This window comes from Camellia sinensis, chromosome 4, assembly GCF_055761805.1.
Source record: "Camellia sinensis isolate YWXY chromosome 4, ASM5576180v1, whole genome shotgun sequence".
NCBI lineage: Eukaryota > Viridiplantae > Streptophyta > Magnoliopsida > Ericales > Theaceae > Camellia > Camellia sinensis.
Window position 1 is genome coordinate 188,198,553 of NC_138964.1, and position 19,148 is coordinate 188,217,700.

At 39.2% G+C, this 19,148-nt stretch overlaps 1 protein-coding gene and 1 pseudogene across 23 annotated transcripts in view; both read left to right on the forward strand.

The window, feature by feature from the left end:
• The window catches only part of LOC114257606 (uncharacterized), a 47,923-nt gene extending 31,096 nt beyond the window's left edge, over window positions 1-16,827 (forward strand). For 2 of the 22 annotated variants that reach the window (XM_082867195.1, XM_082867180.1), the window contains 4 exons: window positions 3-99; window positions 8,301-8,815; window positions 9,106-9,254; window positions 16,111-16,827. In XM_082867195.1, the coding sequence (XP_082723321.1) occupies window positions 3-24 (22 nt within the window). In that variant the 3' untranslated portion in view covers window positions 25-99; window positions 8,301-8,815; window positions 9,106-9,254; window positions 16,111-16,827. Of the gene's footprint in view, window positions 1-2; window positions 158-8,300; window positions 8,816-9,105; window positions 9,255-9,513; window positions 9,653-16,047 lie in introns of those variants that run through there. The other 20 variants (XM_082867193.1, XM_082867182.1, XM_082867192.1 and 17 more) reach the window with 14 other exon arrangements.
• Window positions 15,579-16,827, forward strand: LOC145824305 (uncharacterized; annotated as a pseudogene). Its single transcript, XR_014365954.1, has 2 exons — window positions 15,579-15,591; window positions 16,048-16,827. The product of XR_014365954.1 is annotated as an uncharacterized LOC145824305 (transcript).
• Window positions 16,828-19,148: the final 2,321 nt, after the last annotated feature.

Sequence of the window (19,148 nt, forward strand, 5' to 3'; positions counted from 1 at the left end):
AGGACCCTTCTACGGGGAAGATGATTGGGCATGCTGAATTGAAGGACGGCTTATACTTCTTGGAAGCAGATTTGGTGTAAAAGAGTCAAGAGTCTCAAGGTTTGGTCTCTACTACATTTCAACAAAAAGATGACCAAGTTTGGCTCTGGCATTGATGGTTAGGACACCCTCCCTTTCCTTTGTTGGAAAAAATGTTTCCTTCCTTGTTTACGAATAATAAAGTGGGGAAATTTCATTGTGAAATTTGTGAATTAACCAAACATCATCGGCTATCCTTTCCTTTGAAAACTCCACAAATGTTATCTCCATTTAGTTTAATACATTCGGATGTTTGGGGTCCTTCCCGTATTCCAAATATTTCTGGTTCTCGGTTGTTTGTCTCATTTATAGATGATTACACTTGTACTACTTGGGTCTATCTTATGAAGTCCAAATCGGAAATTTCCACTCTTTTTCCTCTATTCCACAAATTCATTAGCACTCCATTTGGGACAAAAATCCACACGATTAGATCTGATAATGGCAAGGAATACTTCAATCAAGATCTCATTACTTATCTTGCAAATGAGGGCATCCTACATCACTCATCTTGTGTTGACACACCCCAACAAAATGGAGTTGCAGAAAAAAAGAACCGACATCTTCTTGAAATTGCTAGGTCTATTCTTTTCCAAACGAAAGTTCCTAAAACCTATTGGGGGGAAGCAGTACTCATTGCTACATACTTGATAAACCGAATGCCATCAAGAGATCATCAGTTTCAATCTCCCATGAGTAAACTCTCATCCTTGTTTCCAAATTTCCAAAGGGTTGGGTCCTTATCTCCAAAACTATTCAGATGTACTTGCTATGTGCATGTTCATAGTCATTTATGGGGTAAACTTGATCCTACGGCTATCAAATGTGTATTCTTGGGGTACTCTTCTACTCAAAAAGGCTATAAGTGTTATCACCCTCCAACAAAAAGGAAATACACCATTTTGGATGTTACCTTTGTAGAACACCAACCTTACTTTGGGGACACCTTTCTTCAGGAGGAGAGTTTAGGAGAAGATAGCTGGTTAGAGGTTGATCATTCCTTGCCTATTTCGAGTGTGGTATCTAGTCCCATACCAAGTACTAGTTCTGATTTGCCTTCTTCGTCTAATCCAGATATTCCTCCTACTTCAAATATGTCTTCTCCTAAACTGAATGTGAGTCCCGAACAAAATCCATTAAGCACTATAGAGTCTCCAGAGACCAAGGACGAGAGACTCAAGACACCTATCACCAAGGTATATTCCAAAAGGAAGACTTGGAATTGCCTATTGTCATTAGGAAAGGTGTTAGAACTTGCACTCATCACCCCTATATCTCAATTTGTTTCTTTTCAGCATCTCTCACCTCATTATCAAGCTTTTGTCACCCAAATGTCTTCCCATGAAGTTCCCAATAGTGTCCAAGGAGCTATTAAATTGAAACCATGGAGGGAGGTCATGAATGAGGAGATGAGAGCCTTGGAAAAAATCAAACCTGGGAGATAGTAGAATTGCGAAAAGGAAAAAAAATTGTGGGGTGCAAATGGATTTTCACCATCAAGTACAAAGCTGATGGAACTTTGGAAAGGTACAAGGCCCGATTAGTGGCAAAAGGGTATACCCAGACAAATGGGATCGATTATCAGGAGACTTTTGCACCGGTGGCCAAGATGAACACTATTCAGATCATTCTCTCATTGGCAACAAACTTTGATTGGCCACTACTGCAGTTTGATGTAAAGAACACTTTCCTCCACGGAGACCTAGAAGAAGAAGTATTTATGGATGTCCCAACCGGGTATGGAAAACAGACATGGTCAAACAAGGTGTGCAAGCTCAGAAAGTCTTTATATGGACTTAAACAATCTCCTCGGGCTTGGTTTGGAAGATTCATGAGAGCTATGGTGAAAAGAGACTATCGTCAAAGTCAAGGTGATCATACTTTGTTCATTAAACATTCACATCAATAGAAGATTACTACATTGATTGTTTATGTTGATGGTATTGTGGTCATTGGAGATGATCAAGAAGAGATTATGGGACTGAAAGCCTACTTGGCTAGGGAATTTGAGATTAAAGATTTGGGTAAACTTCGGTATTTTTTGGGAATTGAGGTAGCGAGATCAAAACAAGGGCTGGTGATTTCTCAAAGGAAGTATATACAAGATTTGCTAAAAGAAACTGGCATGCTTGGATGTAAATCAGCTGAGACTCCTATTGAGCAGAATCACAGATTGGGAGAGGCTAATGAAGATCAACTAGTTGACAGAGGAAATTATCAACGGTTGGTGGGAAAGCTTATTTACCCATCACACACATGACCAGATATTGCATATGCCGTGAGGGTGGTAAGTCAATTTATGCATGTTCCACTTAAATCTCATTTAGATGCTATATACCGAATTCTAAGATATTTGAAGGCAGCTCCCCAAAAAGGTATATTGTTCAAGAAAAGTGAAGATTTAAGGTTGGAGGGCTACATAGATGCAGACTGGGCAGGTTCTATTGTGGATAGACGATCTATTTCTGGCTATTGTACCCTTTTAGGTGGAAATCTTATTACTTGGAGAAGCAAGAAACAACATGTGGTGGCCCGTTTTAGTGTAGAAGCAGAGTTTAAAGCCATGGCACAAGGCATATGTGAACTTCTTTGGGTAAAGATGATCTTTAAAGATCTTAAGATTGTGTTTCAGGAACCTATGGTGCTTTACTGTGACAACAAGGCAACCATTAGCATCGCACACAACCCAGTTCAGCATGACCGAACCAAGCATGCAAAGGTGGATAGACACTTCATAAAAGAGAAGATTGATAGTGGTCAAGTGAGAACTCCACATGTATCATCCACCAATCAACTAGCTGATATTCTCACTAAACGACTACCTAGCCTAAGTTTTCAGCAAATCACGAGCAAGCTGGGAATGCATGATATGTACACCCTAGCTTGAGGGAGAGTGTTGGAATATGGATCTTCTTAGGGTGTATAAAGTCTATATAACATCCTGTTATTATTTCCTTATTATTCTTTCCTTATTAAAGGTTGTATAGCTGTACTCATTTATGTTGGTTAGAATTCAGTTGTTTCCTTATTTAGATTCTTAGAAGTCAATTTCTTGTACTTTATTTATAGCCCTGTACAAATTATGTTTGAAAGATATGAGAAGAATTATTCTCTTCCAAACCTTCAGTGAGGATGGATAAAGATGGTGACTTGGTGACATAAAGAGTGAGAAGATTGATGAGATAGTGGAAAACCTTAAATCAGTGTGCATGCATAAGGGTAGATGGAACTTTTAGTAAAGTGAAAGAATAATTGGGATGGGTCTTCCTTACTTCCAACTTCACCCTGAACCATTAGGTGTTTGCATTCCTCATCAAACATTCTCCTAGACCCATGCCAATATGTTTGAGTGGGGCATGATGGGGTGACCATGTTCACTATGGATTGGAGGCTTCATTGTATGTGTGTGACAGGTAATATTCAAAGGAAAGGAAATGGAAAATTAATTATTCTGATCTGTATCACCTCCCTTCCCAACTTGAGGTCTTCCATATGCCATGCAATGTATTTTTGTTGTAGTAGAGTTTCACCTAAAAAGGAATAAGAATACACTCCATTATTTCCTATTCTAATATTTCCTATTCTAACAATTTCTTATTCTAACACTCCCTTTCAAGCGGGTGCGAAGATATCTCGCATGCCCAGCTTGTTGAAAATGCCATGAAAGGATTTGCTCCTTAGTCCCTTGGTGAGAACATCACTTAGTTTTGACATATACAATGAAGATATCTCTTTTTTTTGTTGTAGTAGATTTCCCTCTTGATCCTCACTTAGTTTCTGGCTTGGTTCTAGAGGTGTATCACATGGTGTACCTTTAAGCATCCCAATTACTTTTAGCAAGTCAAGTGCATACTTTTTTTGACATATAAAGATACCATTCTTGGACCTAGTTACTTCAATGCTCAAGAAATACTTCGAAGTACCCAAGTCTTTGATTTCAAACTCCTTGGCTAAGTATTTCTTCAACCGAGGGATCTCCTCAATGTCATCTCCTGTTAAAACAATGTCATCAACATAAACGATAAGAGCTATGGTCTTACCACTTGAGGAGTGTTTCACGAATAAGGTGTGATTAGCTTGACTTTGCTTAAACCCATATCTCAACATAGCTTGAGCAAACCTTTCAAACCAAGCCCTAGGAGATAGCTTTAGCCCATAAAGTGACTTCCGGAGCCTGCATACTTTACCTTTGGACTTAGAATCTGGAAAACCAAGGGGGAATATCTATATAGACCTCCTCTGCTAGGTCTCCATGAAGGAAGGCATTCTTCACATCAAACTGATGAAGTGGCCAATTCAAATTTGCTGCAAGAGAGAGTAGTATTCTCACAGAGTTCATCTTAGCCACTGGTGCAAATGTCTCCTGGTAATCTACCCCATAAGTCTGAGTGAAGCCCTTAGCAACTAGTCTTGCTTTGTACAGTTCTATAGAATCATTGGCTTTGTGTTTTACAGTATACACCCACTTACACCCAATTAGATTTTTTTCCTCTAGGTAACTCCACTAACTCCCAAGTGTCATTCTTGCTGAGAGCTCTTATCTTCTCTATTATGGCATGTTTCCATTCAGGAATAGAGAGAGCATCCTGAAAATTGGTAGGTAGACTCACAGAAGATACTTTGGACAAAAAGGCTTTATATGAGGAAGACAAATTAGAATAAGAGACATGATTACTAATAGGATGCTGAGTACATGACTTAATCCCGTTCTTATTAGCAATGGGAATATCAAGATCTGAACAATCAGGAATATGAGCACAAGAATTAGAATTACCTGGACCCTCATGAGAGTGGGGTGACTCTGGACACTCATCCGGAGAAGAAGTTGGCAGTAGAGAAGGAAAAGTAGCCTCTTGCATCCAGGTGACTTGCTGTTTGTCCTTGTTTCTGATATAAACTTTGCTTGCGTCCTTTTCCTCAACAACTGTGGGCTTATCATCCTCTATCTGGGCAACCACTAGCGGAAGGGGAACATGAATCTCTTCACACCAAAGCTCCCCCTGAAGGGAGGACTGTGAGACCAAGTAGGATGGAAAGTAAGGCTGAGACTCAAAGAAAGTGATATCCATTGAGAAACCATTTGTGAGTGGGAGGATGATAACACTTATAACCTTTTTTAATGGCGGAATAACCTAGGAAGACACACTCAAGAGACCTAGGATCTAATTTACTACGAGTAGGGGAATGATTATGGACAAAACAAACACAGCTAAAGGTCTTAGGAGAAATAGAGAACCCGAAAGAGGTGGATCCGAACAAAACTTGAAGAGGGGTCTGTTTGTGAAGGACTTGGGTAGGAAGACGATTAATCAAATAAGCGGTAGTAAAAACCGCTTCCCCCTAATAGGAACGAGGAACCCGCATCTCAAAGGATAGATAACGGGCCATATCGAGAAGATTGCGATTTTTCCGTTTAGCAACACCATTTTGTTGAGGGGTATTAGTGCATGAAGTTTGGTGTATAATGCCATGAGTGGCGAAGTAATCAGCAAGACTGGAGTTGATATATTCCCCCCCATTATCAGAACGTAGAATCTGGACAACCGGCCCAAACTGAGTACAAACCATTTTATGGAAGTTTTGAAACATAGAAAACACCTCACTCTTATCTTTCATCAGATAGACCCAAGTGGTCCTGGAATAGTCATCGATGAAAGTAACAAACCATTTTTGACCTTTTAAAGACACAAAACGGGATGGACCCCATATATCAGAATGGATCAAAGAAAAAGGAACTGAATTTTTATTAATAGACGAAGCAAAAGAAGCTCGGTGTTGTTTTCCAAGTTGACATGACTCACATTGAAAATCAAACACATTATTTTTCTCAAAAATAGAAGGAAATAAATGCTTAAGTAATAAAAAAGAGGGATGTCCTAAGCGACAGTGCCACAGCCAAATGTCGTTCTTGGTGGATGGTGACTGGATAGATGAATGAGCCAGCTTGTCTATCTGATCCAGAATGTAGAGACCATGTTCCTCTCTACCACTGCCAATCCTCTTTCTCGTGATAAGGTCCTAAAAACAACAATGATCAAGAAAAAAACGTCATACTACAATTTAAATCACGAGTAATACGACTCAAACATAAAAGATTAACACTAAAATTGGGAACATAGAGTACAGAGGATAAAGGAAGGGAAGAGGTAGTATGAATTAAACCTTTTCCTGACACAGACGAAATAGTACCATCAGCAATGCGCATTGTTTCTTGACCTGAGGGGAGGTTATACTCGGAGAATAAATTAGAGGAGTCAAACATATGGTCGGAAGCACAAGAATCAATAATCCATGGTACAGATGTATGCGATAGCAATGCACATAGGGAGGCAGCCAAGTTACCTAAATTGGTAAAGGAAGAAGAAGGAGCACCTGTTGCAGAAGTGGAGGCTCGACGGTCTAGCAAGTGGCAAAGAGCAATCTCAAAATCTGAGGCAGATAATCCTGAGACATCAGCAATAGGGGAAACAACTGGAGATGCAGATGGTGGCTCAACAATGTCTGATAGATGTGCCCGAGCATTGGCCCCGTGGCATCAAGACTGACCAGACCTACCCCCTCAAGAACCAGGACGGTCTCCTCGGCCACCAGAGGGAGTCCTATGCAGCTTCCAACACGTCTCTCGTGTGTGTCAAGATCTACGGCAGTAGTCACATAAAAGATTATCCATCTCTGAGGAAGAACGAGAACCATGAGTATCGCGAGGGTGTGTAGAAACCAAGGCTGAGCGATCAGTAGGAGCAGAAGGAAGCATCGCAGAGCGACAACTCTTCTCATTCTGTACAAAAGCAAAGACTTCCTGAAGAGAAGGAAGCACATCCGTGCCAAGTACTCTGCTCCGAATCGGATCATACTCCACATTTAGGCCTTCCAAGAACTTGAAAACCCGCTCTTGTGCCACAAACTTCTAGTAATCAACAGAATCAGTAGGACAAATAGGTTTGTAATCCTGAAGGTGATCAAATCGCTTCAATCCATTGTTAAGAAAGGTGAAATACTGAATGATAGTCATCTCACCTTGTACCGACCTTTCAATGGAGCTACGTAACTCAAAAGCTTGGGAGAAGTTCCCCTTCTAGGAGTAAGTGGTAGTCATTGCCTCCCAAATATCTTGCGCAGTGTCCATAGAGAGATAGCCCTCTTTGATCTCTGAGACCATAAAATGTATCAACCAACCCATAATGAGGAAGTTAGTGATCTCCCACTGATCATAACTCAGGTCCGTGGTGGTGGGTGCCTGTATCCTGCCATCAACATACCCTATCTTCCCTCTGCTCTTCAAGAAAATAATCAGATTTTGAGACCATGCTAGATAATTCTGACCATTGAATAGAGAAGTGGTGATTTTAAGATCAGGGTTGAGATTATCAGTCATAGTAGAAGGTATAATGGAACTCTCGCTCTTAAGCGGTTGAGAAGTTGTTGACTCACTAGTGAAATTTGTCATGAATATTCTACTAAGTACCCCTCAAACTCAGGACCAATCACAAACACGAAAGATGGTGAAGGAACAAACACAATAGTAATTAGAAAATCATAAATAACTAAAAAATCTTAAAATTAAGAAGTCAATTTTTCCCCCCCCCCCCTTAGTCGAAGAAAACAGGGACAAACAGAAACGAAAGAGAGAAGAAAGAGAGAAGAGAAAAAAAAATAAAAACGACGACCAACCAAAGTACACCGAAAGCACAAGTCGACTAACCAGGTGATCATGACAACACCAGGCAACCAACTAGGTGCTGTCGACAGGCCTAGAGGAGCAGGCTAGGGCTGCCGACAGAGGCTGCGACTGCCATGGGAGAGTCGTTTGACCTTCGGTTGCACTGGGTGGGGCGCGACTGTCCCAAACAAGGTGGTGGATGGCCTGCGCAGGCTAGGGTTTGGATGTGAGGCTTGGGCAGCGAGGGTTTGGGTGTGGGTGGCCTTCAGTGGAAACAAGGTGGTATGCTCCTTCTATTGTGGCTCTGATACCATGAAAATTTAGAGAAGAGAAAGAGTTAGGGAATGAGTTACACTCATTCCCTTTTATATTGATAATTGAGCAATCACAGGTAACTAAAAAGGAATAAGAATACACTCCATTATTTCCTATTCTAACAATTTCCTATTCTAAAAATGCCATGCAATGTATTTTTGTTGTAGTGAAGTTTCACCTAATATCAAGCTCTTGCATCCATCCATCTACCTTCCCAAGTTAAGTTAATCACAAATTTGGTTTGCAGCTGTGATATTGTTTCATTTGTAGCTCATGCTTAGAAATAGACATGAGCAGAGGAATGAAGCCTTTTTCAGTATGTAGATTGGATTACACATTGGTTATGTTGATGATCATTCTTCTAAGGTATTAAGGGGTAATGTCAACTAATTTGGATCTGGTATTCCTGTATGTGCTTATAGAGAAGGCTCCAGAGTTACATGGGGGTATATCAACCGGATTTTGGGACAACCATCGCTGGTTTGAGAATCATCCATTACAAAATTTCCATGGTCAGGAATAGGTTCTCAAGGAGCAAACAAGGTGTTCAATTTTGGTACAACAGCAGGGGCAGTGCCTGCAGAGAGTAAAACAAAATTTGGAAATATTGTTCTCCGTTCTTCATTGCAGAGAAGAACAGGGCAACTTGCTTGAGCCACAGAAAACACAAAGTCTCACGAGGCACCCTTTCGTGATGTGCTCCTTTATGGTCCTCCTGGCACTGGTAAAACCATGGTTGCAAGGGAGATAGCTCAAAAATAGGTATCTTTTCAATACTATCTATCTATAAGTATAGCTAAAATTTGTTAGCTATGTTTTAGAAAGAAATTGTGATGGTCAATGTATCGGATTTTGTTGCTTTGCTTCAATTAACTTGATGAGGGGGGAACCCTTTCCTTGGGATTGGGATTTTCACTCCCCGAGCTGCTGTTTAATTTCATTTAATTTTTTTTCTGAGGTAGACTTATAAGTCACATAACAGTTCTCTGTCATCGGAGAGAATTGAGTTGCTTCCTCCTAACTGGCTTTGTGTTTGGACGTTGTTTTTGTAGGGTTTGGATTATGCCATGATTACAGGAGGTAATGCTGCACCACTGGGTTCGCAGGCTGTTACCAAAATTCATGAGATATTTGATCGGGCCAAAAAATCAAAGAAAGGTTTACTGCTTTTTATTGATGATGCTGATGCTTTTTTCTGCCAGTAAGTTACCATCGTCCTCACATCTGTATCAAGTTTCAATCATTTGTACTTTAAGCTAGCTGTTTGTTGATGAATTTCCAGTTGCCTATAATAGTACATTGGTATTAAATTTGTGGGATTCCAACTAAGATTATCAATGGTGAGATTATTGTGTACTCACCATATAATTGGGATTAATATGCAAAAGTATCAGAGTTTTGTTTTTTGGGTATCAGAGTTTAGTCTTTTAGACCTATGTGAGAATTTTTTTTTGAATCAGTGGGTGTTAGTTCCCGCCAACGTGGGATCCTGGAAGGGCCACACTAGGAAGGAAAGCTGTGCCTACAACAATTTTCCTCGAGTTGCTTTATGCTATGTTTGGAGCTAGAGTTTGATGTGGGGAAGGAAAAAGGAAAGGGTATGGATTTACTGTTATTCATTTGTTTATAGGTAACCAAACAAAAAAATAGATTTTTTGAGAAATGTTAATTGTGTTTTTTTTTTTTTTTTTCCCCTTCCCATCCCAAACAAACAAAAGCAATAAATTTCGGGACTGTTTGGATCATCTGAAAAATTGATCAGGTTAGTCCACTTCCATTATCTGGTTTTTTGGAAACCCACTTTTTAACCAGGTTTGGACACTTCCTCAAACAAATGTGGGCTGTGTGCTTTTGAAGTATTTACCCAAAGCCAGTTAAGTTGTGGCCCCTAGAACCGGTTTTGGCTTTTCCTAAATAGGCTCTTAGCTTATCTTATTTCATTTTTCTTTTCCTTTCCTTTTCCTTTCCCTCAATAAACTCAAGTTCAAACATAGCATCGCAAATTTGCAATTCAACCTCCTGCAGAGTTTTTGGAAAAGTGGCCACTCTCAGTTTTAAATTTAGGGATGTTCTCCAATGCCTTTGTGTCAGGTGGCTTGTACTACTATTGTTTTGTAATGGTTCATATATTATATATGCCTGAAGGATTTAGCATCAATGTGTGACAGTTCTACTGAGATTACCTATGTGAGGTTTAAATTGTACTTTGCTCCAACCTTTCATGATTGAAGTTGGCATTAAATGCAGGGTTGCTTCTATTGGCACAAAACAAAATTTTCAGTTCACACCATTTTGCTGTCCTGATATCTACTTTTGAATAAAAATCAATTGTTTGGATTGAAGCTTGGGTAACCAGCTTAGGGTATGATAGAAGATCACCCCTTATTTATAAATGAAGATTAGGGTTTACAAAGAAAACAATTATAAGATGATCCCCTGAGGGTATAAAATGATTACAGACCCTACTCACTTTCGGCTAATATAATATGCCAAACACTTTCGGCTAATATAATATGCTAACACTCCCCCTCAAGTTGGTGCGAAGATATCTCTCATGCCCAGCTTGCCTAATATGTCATGAAATGGTTTATTCCCAATTCCCTTGGTGAGAATGTCAGCAAGTTGTTCACCAGACTGGACAAAAGGAGTACAAATGGTACCACTAGTGAGTTTCTCCTTAATGAAGTGGCGATCAATCTCAACATGTTTTGTCCTGTCATGTTGAACGGGATTGTGAGCGATGTTGATGGCGGCCTTATTATCACAGTATAACCGCATGGAGTCCGTCTGATCAATACCTAGATCACTTAACAATAATTTGATCCATAAAAGTTCACACACACCTTGTGCCATAGCTCTAAACTCAGCTTCTGCACTTGACCTGGCAACCACATTCTGTTTCTTACTCCTCCAAGTAACTAGGTTACCGCCAACAAATGTGCAATACCCTGAAGTTGATCTCCTATCAGTTACTGACCCAGCCCAGTCAGCATCTGTATAGGCCTCTACACGAAGATGATCATACTTTGAAAAATACAGACCCTTACCAGGAGCAGACTTCAAATACCTCAAGATTCTCATGACAGCCTCATAGTGAATCTGATGAGGAGCATGCATAAACTGACTAACTATACTGACAGCAACAGCAATATCAGGACGAGAGTGAGATAGGTAGATGAGCTTACCCACTAATCGTTGATAGCTCCCCCTATCCACAACTTCTCCTCCTTCATCATCCCCCAATTTCTGATTTGGTTCCAGTGGAGTGGCACATGCCTTGCAGCCAAGCATCCCAGTTTCCTTCAACAGGTCAAGCACATATTTTCTCTGTGAGATAAATATCCCATCTTTAGAGCGAGCAACTTCAATTCCCAGAAAATACTTCAAGCTTCCCAAGTCTTTGATTTCAAACTCGTTGGCTAAATATTTCTTCAACAGAGGTATTTCCCCACTATCATTGCCTGTAAGAACTATGTCATCTACATAAACAATAAGTGCTGTAGTCTTACCACGTGAGGAATGTTTCACAAACAATGTGTGATCTGCCTGACTTTGTTTGAAGCCAAATTTCAACATAGCCTGAGTGAATCTCTCAAACCAAGCCCTTGGAGACTGTTTGAGACCATATAATGACTTCCGAAGTTTGCATACTTTGCCTTCTGTTTGATGATCCTCAAAACCCGGAGGAATGTCCATATATACTTCTTCTTCGAGGTCACCATGGAGAAAAGCATTCTTGACATCAAACTGATAAAGCGGCCAATCTAGATTAGCTGCTAGAGAGAGAAGTACTCTGACTGAATTCATTTTAGCCACGGGTGCGAAGGTCTCCTGATAATCAATGCCATATGTCTGAGTAAACCCTTTTGCCACAAGTCTTGCCTTGTAACGCTCAATAGACCCATCTGCTTTGTGTTTCACAGTATATACCCATTTACATCCCACAGGTCGTTTGCCCGTAGGTAACTCAGTTAATTCCCAAGTGCCATTCTTCCTAAGTGCTTTCATTTCCTCAATCATAGCTAGTTTCCACTCAGAGGTAGCAAGAGCATCCTGAAAATGGTTAGGAATGCTAACAGAGGAAATATTGGACACAAACGCTCTATATGAGGATGACAAATGAGAGTATGATACAAATTGTGAGATAGGATGTTGAGTACAAGATCTCACACCCTTCCTCTTGGCAATAGGAACATCAAGATCAATGGTCTCACGAGATTCAAAGTTACCTAGACTCTCATCAGAAGCAGGAGATGGCAGTGGAGTAGCAGAAACGGTCCCGTGTATCCAGTTAACTTGTTTTCTGTCTATGTCCCGGACATAAACATTCTCGTCCTTATTCTTGGTGACAGTGGGTTCTATAGTTTCAGTAGAGGGAGGTGCAAGAACAACTGGTTCCACCATAGGAAGCACAGTAGTAGAGGGTGGTGCAAGAGCAACTGGTTCTTCCATAGGAGGCACAGGGCTCACTTCACACCAAGGCTCCCCCGGAAATGAGGACGGTGACACCGGAGAGGACAAGAAATAGGACTGAGATTCAAAGAAAGTGACATCCATGGACACAAACCACTTACGAGAAGAAGGGTGGTAACATTTATACCCCTTTTGAGTAGGAGAGTAACCAAGGAAAACACACTTGAGGGAGCGAGGGTCCAACTTACCACGAGAGGGAGAGTGATTATGGACAAAACAGACACAACCAAATATTTTGGGAGGAATAGAAAACAAGGACTGAGAACCGAGGAGGACGTGAAGCGGAGCCTGTTTGTCCAAGACCTGGGTAGGGAGACGATTAATAAGATGGGCAGCGGTGAGAACAGCGTCGCCCCAATAGAGTCGAGGCACATTCATAAAAAAACACATGCACCGAGCCATGTCAAGAAGATGCCGATTCTTGCGTTCGGCTACCCCATTTTGTTGGGGGGTATTGGTGCAAGAGGTCTGATGGATAATGCCATGAGTAGAGAAATATTGTCCTAACCCAGAAGCTATGTATTCCCCGCCATTATCAGAACGAAAAAGTTTGATAGTGGCCCCAAACTGAGTACAAATCATCTTATGAAAAGTGCGAAACACAGAGAAAACCTCACTCTTATCTTTCATGAGATACACCCAAGTAGCACGAGAAAAATCATCAATAAATGTAACAAACCAGCGATGACCGTTTACAGACAGAACACGAGAGGGACCCCAAACATCAGAATGTATTAATGAAAAAGGAACTAAGCTTTTATTCAAACTGGGAGCAAAAGAAGCTCTATGTTGTTTTCCAAGTTGACAAGACTCACAAAGAAAGTCAGACACATGATGATTTGCGAAACTAGAAGGAAATAAATGCTTAAGTAAATGAAATGAGGGATGCCCAAGACGCCGATGCCATAGCCATACATCAGCGGAGGTAGTAGAAGACGTAGTGGTAGAATAAGCAAGTTTGTCCGGTTGATCTAGGAAGTAGAGACCATTTTCTGCACTACCACTGCCAATCGTCCTCCCCGTGACAAGGTCCTGAAAAAGACAATGATCAGGAAAAAACGTCACACGACAATTCAAATCCTGGGTAAGACGACTTAAGGATAACAGATTGACAGAAAACTTGGGAACATGGAGAACAGAAGATAGATGTATGGTAGGAGTGACTTGGACTAAACCTTTTCCAGAAATGGAAGAAACAGTTCCATCGGCAATCCTAACTTTGTCCTGACCTGAAGAGGGCTTATAGACAGAGAAAAGATCAGAGGAGCCAGACATATGATCTGAGGCACCAGAATCAATAATCCACGGCAAAGATGGATGACACAGGAAAGCACAAGGAGAAGATGCTAAGTTACCTGAGCGGGCAAAGGACGAGGAAGCGGTACTGAGAGCAGTAGAAGATCGGCGGTCCAACAATTGGCGCAAAGCATCCTCCAGCTCAGTATCAGAAGCTTGGGTAACAGAAGTAGAATTAGAATCAAGGGTATCAACGGCACTAGACTGATGAGCCCGGGAATAGGAACTACGGCCCCTAGATTGACCTGACCGACCTCCTCGAGAACCAGACCGATCACCGCGACCCCCAGATGGAGTCCCATGAAGCTTCCAACACGTCTCACGAGTATGCCGCGGCTTCTTGCAATAATCACAGAATACAGACTCCTTAGCAGCAGACGGATGAGGCAGGCTGAGGCCATCTCGAGGAGTAGACAGTAATGCGGAACGGTCAGTAGAGACAGGGGACATCATAGCAGACCGGCGACTCTCCTCATTTTGTACATAAGAAAATGCCTCCTGAAGTGAAGGAAGAGTATCCATACTCAGAACTCGACCCCTAACTGGATCATACTCTACATTTAGGCCGGCCAAAAATTTAAAGACCCGTTCCCGTGAGATGAATTTCTTGTACCCGACAGAATCAGTAAGGCAAACGGGCTTATAGTCTTCCAGGTGATCAAGGCGTTTCCAGCCGTTGGTGAGGAAAGTGAAGTACTGAAGAACAGTCTGCTCCCCCTGAAGTGAGCTCTCAATAGAGCGGCGCAACTCAAATGCCTGTGAAAAATTCCCTTTGCGGGAATAGGTAGCAGCCACAGCCTCCCAAACGTCCTGGGCAGTCTCCATAGATAAGTAGCCCTCACCAAGTTCTGGAACCATTGAATGGATAAGCCAACTCATAATTAAAGAGTTGGTAATCTCCCATTGGTCATAACCTGAGTCAGTGGTACTAGGTGCCTGTATCCTGCCATCAACATATCCCATCTTCCCTCTGCTCTTCAAAAACATAGTCAAGCTTTGAGACCATGCTAGGTAGTTTTGACCATTAAATAGAGAGGTGGTGATTTTCAGGCTAGGGTTGGGGTTCTCAGTCATGGTAGTAGGTAGAATGGAACTTTCACTCTTTGGTGTTTGAGAAGAAGGGGACGCACTGGTGGAATCTGTCATGGATACAATACTACCGAACCCGCAACAAAACTAGTAGCAATCACAAACCTGGAAGGTGGTAATGATATAACAGGCACAATGACCACTATAAAGATATGACAAAATTTAAGAAACCATTTTTTTTTTTTTTTTTTTTGTTTTTTTTTGTTTTTTTTTTTTTTTGTTTTTTTTTTTTCGGTTTTTTTTTTTTTTTTATATATAAATTGATATCAGGATATATACATGGATTTATATATAAATATAACTATATATATATATATCAGGCTAGTTTTATATATATAGATTAATATATATATATCTATTTATATATACACTAGGTCTGAGATCATACCACAGTGAGGATGAGTGACGACGACGATGAGGGGTGAGGAAGACGAGTGACAGAGGGGCTGAGGAAGACGACGACGACGAGCAGAGGAGCTGAGGAAGACGACGAGCTGGACGAGTGACGAGCAGAGGAGCTGAGGAAGACGACGACGAGCTGAGGAGCTGAGGAGATCGACGAGCAGAGGAGAAGAACGAAGACGAAGAACGAAGACGAAGTAGATGGTCCAACCGGTTGATGAAGACGAAGCAGCGTGACAACAGTGACTGAAGATCGACCCAGTAGATGATCCAACTAGGTACGTTTTTGAACCCTAACCCTAGAGGTGAAGCTCTGATACCATGAAGCTTGGGTAACCAGCTTAGGGTATGATAGAAGATCACCCCTTATTTATAAATGAAGATTAGGGTTTACAAAGAAAACAATTACAAGATGATCCCCTGAGGGTATAAAATGATTACAGACCCTACTCACTTTCGGCTAATATAATATGCCAAACACTTTCGGCTAATATAATATGCTAACATGGATAACAATTTCTGAACAAAAACTGTGATCAGTAGTTGATATATGAACATTTGATTTTTGTCAAAAATTGATATCTGAATAATACAAATGGTGTGAATTGAAACAAAATGTGGTGTGCAAATACAAGCTTCTTAGATATAGTTACCAAAGAGTGGTTTTTATTTATTTATTTATTTTATACCGTTCTCGCAACCAAGTTGACAATTGTAGAACTGACTGAACGCAGGCGTAACAGCACACACGAGTGAAGCTCAGCCAAGTGCTCTAAACTCATTGCTTTTTTGAACAGGAGACCAGTCAAGAGATGTAGCTTTGTGCTTGCCACAAACTGACCGGGTAATCTTGACAGTGCTATCGCTGATCGCATTGATGAAGTAATCAAGTTCCCACTTCCTCAGGCAGAGGAGCGTTTCAAACTGTTGAAGCTCTATTTAAATAAATATATATATCAGGTGACAGTGACAGTGACTCTAAATGGGGCTCTTTGTTTAAGAGAAGCTCACAAACAATAACCATAAAAGATTTGTCAGAAGATGCGATCAGAGAAGCTGCCCGGAAGACAGAAGGTTTCTCAGGCTGAGAGATAGCAAAACTAATGGCAAGTGTTCAAGCAGCTGTGTATGGGCGACCGGACTACTCACAGCTATTCAAGGAGGTTGTTGATTACAAGGTTGCAGAGCATTGGCAGCAAATAAAATTGGCATCTGAAAATGGCCAGCCTGCTTAACGGGGTGTACATAAGTTGGCCTCTCTTGGCTCTCAATTTTGTTGTCTACATTTTCTTTATTTTTTGTTATTTATATTTAAATTTCATATATACAAAATTCTTTTAATTTGTATTTATGATGATTAAGGAAGCCTCTCTTGGAACTGTGAGTTGAAAGCTTTATCATGAGGGCCTGGATTGCTGATAAGGCAGCAGATAATCTAAACTAAGAATTGATGAAGCTCTTGCTTGGGAGCTTCTAAGTAATAACTACTTAATAATTACAAATTTCTCTTTCTACTTGTGGTGCTCCACGCGACTTATGATTGGTGGAAAAAAATGAGATTCACAATTTTATATTGAAGGATAGAAAATAATAGGGACATAATATATTGCGTCACGTGTGCCCCATTGCCATCGAATATATATATATATATATATTTACATTGTTGATGTAAATTTTTTTCTTGTTTCAAAAAATTCAACTCTCTCTTCTTTTTTTCATTAAGTTTAGGTACCCAAAAAAAAATATATCTAGAATTTTATCTAGAACAACAGTGTGTGGTTTATCCGAATTTAGATTATAAATTGCTTTTCTCAGTAAATTTCTAAAAAAACAATTTCTAAGTACCTTGACTCTTTTTTTTAAAAAAAAAAAAAAGCATATTATAAAATTACTCCTATAAAAATTATAGTAATGCTAGAGTGATCTCATTTGTGTACCATATTTAGACATTTGATGTGTTGTTTCACGTTATACTAAGCGCATCATTTAAATGGATTTACATCTTATTTTAAAATCACTTGATAACATCACATCAAATATTATTCAAATATATTTGAAATGTAATTATCACAACACTACTCTAACAATAAAAACTTTTAAAAAATAATTATATCTTTCTATAAAAACTTTTAAAAAATAATTATAAACTACAAAGTTAGTAAAAAGTAACATATGTGATAAGTTTTTATTTGGAGATGATGGTGGCGACGACACTGATGGTGTCATGGCCGTGGTTGTGACTGATAGTGGCGATTATAGTAGTGGTAGTATTGAAAAGTTTTTCATTCTTAAAAGTGAAAAATATTTTTCACACAAATATTGTTTCTATTTTTAAATTGGGAAAATTACACATAATTGACAATTTGGTAAAATATTTATAAATTAATGAGAAAAATTATAAATTTAATTATTAATATTTGTTTATTTTATCATTAATTTGAAGTTTTTTTTTTTTTTTTTTTACAAAATTATACAAGTGAGTTGTATTTCTCCCTTTTAAATTCATCTGCAGTACCACGTAGGCCAACTCTCGGATTATCTAATAGGGTAAATTACACTGGCACCCCTTCTATAATTCTGAAATAACACTGACACCCATTTTATTATCTATAATCACACTGGCACCCCTATCAGTTAACACCATCTAATCAATGCAACTGTGTAATACCAATTAGTGTGTTGGGTTTGAGTTTTTTGAATTCAATTTTTTGAAAATTAAATTTTTTATTTTTCATGTTTTTTTTATTTTTAGTAAATATTTTTAAAATTTTAAGAATTTTAATTTTTTTTAAATGCACCTTACTTAGATGTATCTAAAAAATAAAATAATTGTGAAAATATATTTCAAAAAATTAATAAATACACAAAAATACAAAAAATATATTCAATTTTCATTTTTTTTTGAATTTTTGGTATTTAGGGAATTTTTTAAAGATTTTTTTTCACGAAAATTATACTTTTTAAGTATATTTATGTTAGGTGTGTTTAAAAATTAAAAGAAAAATTACTTAAAATATTTAAAAATTTAGTAAAAACAAAAAATATGCAAAAATAAGAAAGTAAAATTTTTTAGAAAGTGTTTTTAAAAAACTCAAACAAAACAAAGTGAATAATACCCTTGCTTGAGGTTCCAAATTTCTAGTAGTGACAAGAATAGCAATGAGAGCGAGACTTCCACCATAACCACCTCCATTGACCTCCTCTCATCCACCATCCCTCTTTCATTTCCATCGCTAATTGCTCGACTGCACCATCTCCTTCTATAAATTTTGTTTAATATTATTTATCAAAAAAATAATAATTGGAATGAAAAACTCCATTTCCAGACCAACAATGATAGAGATCACTAACTTTGGAGTTCTAAAAAGATCACTAATGACATGACACTCAATAAAAAAAGAAAAAAAATACAACACCAAAGCCAAAACATCAAATATTCATGGTGGGGCCCACTGCCACATCATTAGTGGTAGCACTAATTAGTGCTCTCACTCATTTTCCTTTTCCAAACCGGCAATTCCAAATGAAAAAGATTGAAAAAACCAAAAAAAAAAAACTAATAATAATAACTAAATCCCTTCACCAATACAACAACACAAAGTAATAACACAAATAATCTCAGAGCAGAGTAGGTAGTGCATAGTGAGTAAGACCAAGAATTGATTAGGAAGCAACTGAGCTGAACATGGTAGATTCCATCATTTGGTCCCCATCCTCACCTTCCACGCTCACTCTTTCCTGGTTTTACTCACCAAGCCAACCCACTTCCGAATTTCAACAATCTAGTTAATCCATATTCAGATATCATCATCATCATCATCATCATCAATTGCAA